A 9,920-nucleotide genomic window follows, 5' to 3' on the forward strand; every position below is an offset into this window, starting at 1 on the left:
GATTTGTAACAATCTGAATTTGATCAACAACCTCATTTGCATAATGCGTGTTTCATATTCGCAAAAGCACCAAAAGTGCGAAGTCGCTGTGGTCAAGGAAGATATTTCGCCACGCTCAAATTAAGGTCCTCGACCGCTCTGACTGTTGTGGCCTGTAAAAAATATATTTTAACGTATTTCCAAAAACTAAACTGATTTCATTTGCTTATGACCCAAGATGATTTACTGGGCAAAGTTTGAGGGCAAACTTTTTTCCGACCCGTAAAGCAGTGGACCGTTTTTAGGGAAAGTGCCACTTGATATGCTCAATGTCGAAAGTATGGGTCTGTGTGGTCTGTTTGAACACTTTACTTTTCGTAAGAGGAACAGCATAACAAAGCAACTTATCCTGATGGTGCTACACTGACGCAAAAAAAAAAAATAATAATATTTTGTATACTCTCTTTCCTTTTGTGGAAAGTCAAGAAAATAAGTTACAACCTCTTTAGTATTTTCGGTATGATCATTTCCCATTACAGGCAATTGTTAGCTGGATTAAAAGTTGAAAGATCAAGTGAGAAAATGTTTGAAGCTTACCTTCGCAAACGACTCCATTTCCAGAGTACCCTGTATGACACGTGCAGTAGAATGATCCTTTGGTGTTGGTACAGTTGGCATCAGTATGACAGTTATCTTTGTTCGTGGCGCATTCTTCAATGTCTGAAATAATAGGGCTATTTATCTGAATGCAGATTATTTTAATATCTTGTCGAATATTTAAATGAATATTCGACTTTCATACCTGTTGTAATATGTTAGAAAACAAACAAAATGACGTTATGATAAAAGAAATACAAGAACAAACAAGTAAACAAACAAATAAACAGAAAGGTCAGCTGCTATTCCAATAGGAAAACACAGTTATTATAGATCGTTACTCATGGTAATATTTGACCATTTGTTATTGGAGCGCAGTAAGAACTAAAGGAAACGGGGAAGGGGGTGGGGTAAAGACATACATGAAACAAAAACTTGTTCTGTACGTGGTGCAATCAGCTGTGTCTAAGTCGATTTAACGTAGTAAGGATAGGTAATCTTTATACCATAGCCAATGGCGATTGGTTATCATTCGTTTACTGTCTGTCAAGTCAGTCGAGTCTCAAAGATAGTCCGCTCGAGTGATTCTGTTATCAAAACTCATCGCTACCAGTGTGGCTCTTTTGCTCCACTTCTTCTGTTTTCTCTTCACACTCTAACCAAGGAAATAAGCCCTGGACGTAAGGATAATAATAAAATGCTGTGTTTTAAGATAGTTCATGCATGGATCAGGAGTTTCCCTAAATTAAATCGCAAATATTCGTCCCATTCTTACCTATACAGGTGACACCATCCCCCGAATATCCAGTAAGACACATGCAATAAAACGACCCTTTAGTATTGACGCAGTTAGCGTCAACATGGCAGTTGTCTATTTTGTTTTCACATTCTTGTATATCTAGACAGAAATAAAGATGACAGTAATGTCAGCAAGATGAAATTCAGGTTTGTATGACTGTCATGTTGATTTACCCATTTTATGTACTTATATTCTTTAAGCTTGCGCTGAAATTTGGTAGTTGGAGAGTGTAGGTGAGATATAAGATACCCTCATTTACAAAGAGTTACACCTTTAGTATCTACATGTATAGTAAAAACTGTTATCACTAGAGGCCCTACCAATTAAATAAAAAACAATAATGACAAAATAAATAGAGTAAGTTAAGGTAAAATAACATAATATAGAAATAAACAAAATTGCTCTAAAAACGCCTTAAATTCAGGTTAAAACTATACATCCATGATAATAAAATGCCTTTTTCGTACATTCCATTTACAGACGACAGTTTGAGGTGGTTACTTTGCCTTGTCCTTCTACTTGGAATATTTCTATTATATTTAAAATAATCCTGCTGACAAGAGGCACAACAAGACTCTCAATTCTATCATGTTTGAACATGTGAGAAGACCTGTCGGAAGGCATTTGTCTGGGCCTATGCACGCGCGTGAAAAACTGTCCGCTAATATCAGGAAAAACAGAAATGGAAAATCTTATTCCGCAGACTTGCTTTATTGTAAAACAAAGTTGTAGTCTAACTTTTTGAAAAGCATTTTGTTTACCTGCGCAAGTTATCCCATCTCCGGAATACCCGTGAAGACATGTGCAGTAGAATGACCCGTTGGTGTTGGTGCAGTTGGCGTCCTCGTGACAATTGTGAACATATTTGCTGTGCTGGAGTGCTAAGCGGTCCTCGCGGCATTCATTCATAGCTGTTTGTTTAATGTACAAAAGCATAAAACTGAATTATTTGACGTTATGTTTTAAATAATGGCTAGTGTCGACAAACAAGTGCAGTAATGCACAATAAACGATGACAACTTTTCCTAGTGTAAGGGGTCTTAGCTTATGAAATAATGATTAATTAGTTTCTTTCTTACAAAAAGATGAAAGATGTCTTCGTTCGGAAAAATCCAAAGCCAGATCTTAAGATCCGTTTTCATGTTTTACATGTTGCGTTATTTACTTATTTATTTATTTATTGAGCGGTGGGGGACGGTGAAAATAGGTCTCAAATTCAACAAATTCGTCTTTGGAAAGGATTTTGTGGATTAATCTAAATCCAGAATTCTTGAAACTCATTTTTTGGGAACTCCGAAAATAGAATTAGCAAATTGTAGTGCTATTAAACAGCGGTGTGTATTCGAAATTTTTGGTGCGCGTTTTTTCCCTGGAACGTCGTGGGCGTCATTTTCTAACTCGTTTCGACAATTACAAACAAATTAAGTTTACTTCGTTTTCCAGCTTTATTGGTCAATTAATCAATAACAACAAACTACAAACGAACAAGTGAGTTTTAATAAAGAAATGTGAAGTAAAGTAAAGACCAGAAGGGTTAGCGCGAACGGGATATGATACCCATGCGAGGCGCAACCCCAACCATCTTGTTCATCTTGACTAGGGATCGAAAAGTAAATCGTCTTTTAAGTTATTTTTGCACGAAACTCGATAGACCTGTTTTCTCACCTAAAACGGCCCTTAGTCCCTTTTCAGCAGAAATCCCCATTTCTGCATGTAGTTGTTGTCATAGCAACGAATTTCTGTTGGAATATCTTTTTTGTTTTGAAAAATGAAAATCCAAAAGATCTGCATCACTTGAATTTTTCCAAACACCCAACGTCATTTCACAAAATTAGTTATTAATCATATAGTGGTTGTCTATCAGTTTATCATTGTGACATACGATTCATGTTCATTCATGATATTGATTCATGTCACACCACTCACCAACACATGTGACTCCATCTCCAGAGTATCCCGTATGACACGTGCAATAAAACGATCCTTTGGTGTTGGTGCAGTTGGAATTAGCGTGGCAGTTGTGAGCAAGATGGCGATATTCATCTGATATTTGATCAGGGAAACACTCGTTCACGTCTGAAACCAGCAAACCAAATAGTTAAGAAGTTTTTCTCCTTATGTTGGTGAAGTTCTCCAACACCTCCCCCCCTCCCCCCACCTGAACTGCACACCTTTAGTCCCTTTTCAGCAGAAATTCCCATTTCTGCATGTAGTTGTTGTCATAGCAACGAATTTCTGTTGAGATATCTTGTTTGTTTTGAAAAATGAAAATCCAAAAGATCTGCATCACTTGAATTTTTCCAAACACCCAACGTCATTTCACAAAATTAGTAATAATCATATAGTGGTCGTTTATCATTTATCATTGTGACATACGATTCATGTTCGTTCATGATATTGATTCATGTTACACCACTCACCAACACATGTGACTCCATCTCCAGAGTATCCCGTATGACACGTGCAATAAAACGATCCTTTGGTGTTGGTGCAGTTGGAATTAGCGTGGCAGTTGTGAGCAAGATGGCGATATTCACTTGATATTTGATCAGGGAAACACTCGTTCACGTCTGAAACCAGCAAACCAAATAGTTAAGAAGTTTTTCTCCTTATGTTGGTGGAGTTCTCCAACACCTCCCCCCCTCCCCCCCACCTGAACTGCACAGGAGAAGGCAACTCATCCGCTTGTTTCAGGACTCATATGATAGCTGCGTTGTAACTTCGTCAATGTAAAACAATTCAAGTTCTTAAATTTTGGCCCATTTTCGTCAAGTATAGACTTCAAGGAATTACAAGGTGTAAAAGAGGTAGAAAAAATAAAACGTGTTATTACGACTATGACGAGGGAAATCATTTCGTTACATTCTAGGAGGATAAATTAAACTGGTCTTGCGTATGTTATTTATGTGACTATGAATATCAAAATAAACATTTTGAAACGGTGTATTTTCTCTCCAACTCATCAATTATTATAATTCATGAAGAGAAAACAAAGGAAATCACTACTGTGAAGGAGGTTTGGAAATGTGATCTTAATTATCACACAATTTGGTGAACTCCTGCTTTGAATTTCTCAAAGAATATTAATTACATTTACAAAATGCCAAAGGGAACGTTCTTTATTCAAAGGTGACCGGGGGAAGGTTGGTCGACGGATTTGTCGCGCGGCATTAATTAACGACATTTTCTTAGCCCATAATTACAGACAAGTTTTAGGCATTTATTGGCCTACTGCTCCGGCAATTAACATTTCAGTCATATGTATATAATGCATCATTTACACACAAATCGAGGAAAGTGGAGTGCTCATTTTATTAAAATTGGATATAAATGTAACACTATACATCTTCATTTTTGAAAGGGTAGTTTTTGAGACTGAAACTGATAGCCTTTCCCTGAATACTCAACAAAGACAGTCGCAGCATTGTTAGCATAACCAGTGTGAGTTTATTGTCTGGCAAGTCTTTGGATGATGAAGAATCAAACACTGACGATGTCCTTGTTGCTGAGGAATTTGACAGTTGTGAGACGGCGTACTTATAGATGTGAAGGGAGCTCTAATTATGCTCAAGGTCTTTTGTAATTCATGATGATTCATGATTTGGATGCGAGACGTAGCTTTGAGACCGTTAATATATGTCTCCTTTTTCTCTTGTTTGTCGATGCAAGGAATTTCCACTTTACCATTTTTTATTGTAGTTTGTCACTCTCAAACCAAATTGGAGTTTGATTCTTTTATTAATTTACATTCCAAAGGAAAAAAAATCCGGGTTCACCAGCAACCTTAACTTTGTTATCTAAATTGTCGTTGACCCACCGATGGGTACCAGACCACCTCCTCCCACTCTTCCTAAATAAAGAACGTTTTCTTTTATATTTTCGTGGGAAGCTTACATAATGAAAATTAAAGACGAATGAAAAGCAAATTTTCCACACTGTCTCAGTTTAGTTTTCACTAATAGAGGACAACAGTGCGATAAGGATGATACAATTTCAAAAATAACTTAGTTGCCAGGTTTTCTGGGTGGGCCAATCCAAGACGATAGTCATCAAACATCGCTAGGTCTCGGTGCATTACCTGAACAGAGCACGCCATTTCCGCTATAGCCATTTTTACACTCACACTGAAAAGAGCCATCATTGTTGATACAATTACCATTTGCATGACAGTTATGAGTGTTTACACTACATTCATCAATATCTGCATGTTAAAAACACAGAAAGTAGGTTAGTAATCTCATTGTTCAATCGACAGTGACAACGATTTCTCAGTTACTCTTTTAGGGCTGTGAACAGCAAGCTGGTCTGCCCACAGCCAGTTAGTGAAATTCATAGTGCCTAGGTAAAAATCAGTTAACTTTGTTTCAATAAAGAGTTTTTACAGCTAAAGTTGTACAAGGATACTGAAATTTGATGTCCAAGAGGGCAAACTGTTAGTGTTGTGAAGAAAAATTGCAGGCAACCTTCCTAAATCATTTTTCGTAGTCCGAGTATTAAATATTCCTCCTATTCTAGAAAAATCGATTTGTTTGGGCATTCACAGAAACCAAAATTGCAACGTCAGAACAAGAATCTACACATATAAATCGTAAGATGCTGCTTGTCAAAGACAAACAACTTGCGTACGCCCTAAACCTGAATAAATTCGGACTCTTTAGTTTAAGGGTAGAGAAATAACGAGAAAAACCTGTGCAGTTAACTCCATCTCCTGTGTAAACCGATACACATGTACAGCGGTATGATCCGTGAGTATTGTTGCAGCTGGCGTTTTGATGGCAGTTGTGCTTGCGAGCCAAATCACTGGTCTGACACTCATCAATGTCTGAAATATTTCAAAAAGACCGGGTACGTTCAGTCATACATTAATTGCTATCAGTGCAAAACTTAAAAATGAATCGAAAAGACGATAACATGTTAAATATGTTGAAACTGTTTCAATTCTAAATTGCTTGTAGCTTGTATTGACTGCAAGAGAGCCATAATTGGGGCCCTCCATAAATCACAACAGGTCTGCTATTGATTCTTTGTCAACTTAGTCAACACACAAGGCAAATCTCGCTTTTACTAGGCTCCGCCACATTTTCGAGATTTATCAAAAATTAAAGATGAGTGAGGATTTTTAAACCTAACCTGGCTCCAATGCGTTCGCCTGCATTAATGTATTAAAACAACATGAAACACCAGATAAAAACGGGTCCTCACCAGTGCAGTTAGTCCCATCGCCTAAAAAGCCATCCTTGCATTTACACTGGAAGTAAGTTCTTGTATCGATACAGTTCGCATCCTCATGGCAGTTGTTGTCGTTGTCCAAATTACATTCATCAAACTCTGTCAAGGAAGAAACTCAAGTTTTAGATGGAGATAGCTGATTTCTAAGGCTCCATAAGTGAGCTTAATTTCAGGAAATGGAACGTGTGTGAAAGTTAAGAAAATCAATCGGATTTCCATGCACTCACATCTGAGTTTTGAAAATAGTCCAGTATAATAGAATATAGCTGCTAGAGTTACCTCTATACCATGTGCAATTTTTGCCGTTCCCAGTGTAACTTAGCAGGCATGTGCACTGATAAGAGCCTTCACTGTTGGCGCATGTTGCATTTGTGTGACAAGTACCAGGCAAAATACATTCGTTCTGATCTAAGATAACAAAATAAGGATAACATTACAAGTCTGCTAGTATCACAACAGCACTGTAGCATGGTTTTCTCCAGGATTGTAAAAAGCAGTGGATTGAAGTTAATTTTATTGTTTGGCTCCTAATAAAAATAACGCTTTGCATTGCTGTTAAAATGTGGTATAGGGTATACTTTTTTGCAAACTTCTGCCTCCTACCAATTTGGTTTTCAATTTTGGTTTGAACCGTTCAGTTCGCTGACTTTGTAGTATAAAATTAGTCTCAGTGAAGGGAAAAGGAAACGAAACGTACATCCCTATACAGTATAGACAAGTCTGACTTAACAGTCAGTTCACCCATTTTAGGAATGTTACACCAACAGTGGCAATGGTTTCTGTGACCGTTCGTAAACAGTTAAGAAGTTACGAACGACCAGCATCTTTAAGTATTCCCGCTAACACTTCAATGAACTTAAAAGTTCGTGAGAATCAAATAAATGATCACCAAAGACAAAATATCTTGATCTTGGAAGAAATTCTCCTTACTAGAACCACTTCAAGTATACAATAAGTAGTAAAGAGAATGTACATATTAGAACTCGGGCTTTAAGGGGTAAGGTCCCTCAGGTCACCGGCCGATGACGCGATAATCTCAACCAAGAGAAGGTGTTGAGTACGTGCATCCGTGATTTTGTTGTTAGTAAGGATGGGATTTGAACCCGCTCCCTTGCTGTCTACTTCTTGGTGTCCATGAAACTGCGCTTACCTTACGTGAAAACTGCAAAAGACTGCAAACGATAATGCTTACCTTACGGCAGCTTTACTTATTACCTTACCTTGTGCTACGTATGTCAAATGAAATCCTGCAAACTCTTTGTCGGAATCCGATTTGAACGCAATCCTCGTTGGTCCTTTGGTGGGGATGTCAGGTGGGAGGATGTCGCCACAAATCTTTATTATTGGAGGTGAATCTGGCAAAGTTCCTTCTCGTACTGATAGGAAGTCGTACGGGCAGTCTTCTTTCTTTTCCAAAATAAACTTGTGGAAAGTCAGAGTAATGTCATACCCGAGGCCCAGATCGATGAGATACACACAGTTAAGATTGTTAGGATAGTTATTTGGATGATTTGGGGACTTTATGGTTCCCGATACCGCCTTTAGGCTCACGTCACAAATACCTAAACAAAACAAAAAAAAGATAATTATCAGAGTCCGGTTCCTCGAAAGCTCATTAACGGTAATCCCGGATTAAAACTTAACCGAGATTTTAATTTCACTCGTTAAACATATATTTTAAAAGCCAGTTTTGAGCTTATGCTAAAGAAAAGTCTACGTCAAAACTGAGAGACCAAACCCTTTTGGAAGAATTTTTATTGATATGTAATTAGACGTTAACCCATGGTTTCTCTGTTAGCCGTTGTCTGGGCACGAAAAGATTGCACAAAATTGATTATAAAACGTAAAAAGGAATAAAGGATTATATGCTATCCGAACCCAGTCTCCCATCTTTCGCCGTAGCATATCACACTGGAAGTAAAATTTTACGTTTTTATCTGCTTCAAATGCGGGGGAGAAATATGGATAGGAAATTTTTCGATTTTCATGCGAGAACATCATAAAGATCTATCAAGCAAATAAAACAAATTCTGTCATATATAATAATTTTGGTTATTATCGCGATCCTGAGGGATCTTCTTATTGCGCTGAGACGACGTTATTTTGCGATAATATCGTCTAAAAATGACGGTTTCTGAAGTGAAGCAAAGTTGGAAATGAAAATTTTTAACCCCCGTTCATTTTTTGTGTGGAGGTAAGTTACCTTGGGGGATAAACAAAAACAACCATATTTGGATCGGCAGATGAATCGTTGCCGTGGTAACCGCACTATATGACGTCGGCCTTTAATAGGACCACGTTTTGAGCAAAAGTTCCATTCTCAAAAGCTAAAAGTAAACGAGTCTGGTTCTCGGGTACATGTGAACCAATTCAAATGAAATTCATACAGATGGTAGAACCACTCTCCCAGTTTCTAAAATTCGCCGTTACACTAATTTCGGTTTTATAAACAAGAAGAAAATGCTCGTCCTACTATGTTCCCGTCAGCCATTTAGACAAGTAGGAAAAACAAGCACAACCATATTCGTAATTTCTCCGAAAGTACTCTTTCCACATAAACCAAATTAGCAGCAGCGATTACACAGATATTGACTTTTCTAAATATCATAAAATCAATTTGGGAAAACTATATTCTGGCCATGGGTGCTGAAGACACCTGGGACAAATTGCAAAATTGGTAATTTTGAGAGCTCTAGTATTTGGCTCAAACAGGCTTTAGAGAGAGAAAATCAGCTTCAAAAGTATCTTTTATCATCTTGTCTGCTACCTACATTTAGTAAATAAGGTTTTGGCCACCAAATTTGATGAAATATAAATTGATACAAAACCTACCTTGAAGGTTTTGGGAATTTCTTCAGGATGCTTTCGTCGCGTGGTTCTCTCCAATGTCTCTCCTTCGCACGCTCCGTTTTTTTTTTTTACCAAATCTAGCGCAGACTAACAGTTACTCCCACCGAATATCCACTTTGCCGCGTTTCAGACCAGAGATGATGATACAAGTAGCCCGCATACACTTGACAAAGAATAGTTGACAAGGTCCAAAACATGGTCGTAATACTTGCGATTTCTGCCGTCGAGCACCTAAATTCGTCAATATTATCCAACCAGGAAGTAAAGTAAATGTGTCGAGCTCAATGTACAAAGCAAATGCATGCCTTTGACCAATCCAAGGTAACGTCTTTGGCTAAAATCGAGTCAGATATTGCGATAGTCGACAAGCCAAGAATGGTGAATAAACTGAACGCATAGGCCGGAAGTCCAAGAAGCACGACTGCTGACCGGATGTAACACAATGTAATTGGATGTAACACCGGAT

The 9,920-nt window shown here is 37.8% G+C and overlaps 1 protein-coding gene across 1 annotated transcript in view; it reads right to left on the minus strand.

Moving 5' to 3' along the window:
• The window catches only part of LOC146455963 (uncharacterized), a 42,297-nt gene that overhangs the window by 16,153 nt on the left and 16,224 nt on the right, over positions 1-9,920 (minus strand). The window contains exons 7-14 of the mRNA XM_085093590.1: positions 7,825-8,166; positions 6,884-7,012; positions 6,578-6,703; positions 6,063-6,197; positions 5,454-5,576; positions 2,137-2,286; positions 1,352-1,474; positions 577-699 (exon numbers count right to left, since the gene is read on the minus strand). Of these exons, the coding sequence (XP_084949716.1) occupies positions 577-699; positions 1,352-1,474; positions 2,137-2,286; positions 5,454-5,576; positions 6,063-6,197; positions 6,578-6,703; positions 6,884-7,012; positions 7,825-8,166 (1,251 nt within the window). The remainder of the gene's footprint in view (positions 1-576; positions 700-1,351; positions 1,475-2,136; positions 2,287-5,453; positions 5,577-6,062; positions 6,198-6,577; positions 6,704-6,883; positions 7,013-7,824; positions 8,167-9,920) is intronic.

The sequence above is a fragment of the Pavona decussata genome, unplaced genomic scaffold, assembly GCF_977016875.1.
Source record: "Pavona decussata unplaced genomic scaffold, jaPavDecu1.1 SCAFFOLD_262, whole genome shotgun sequence".
In the NCBI taxonomy this organism is placed as follows: Eukaryota; Metazoa; Cnidaria; class Anthozoa; order Scleractinia; family Agariciidae; genus Pavona; species Pavona decussata.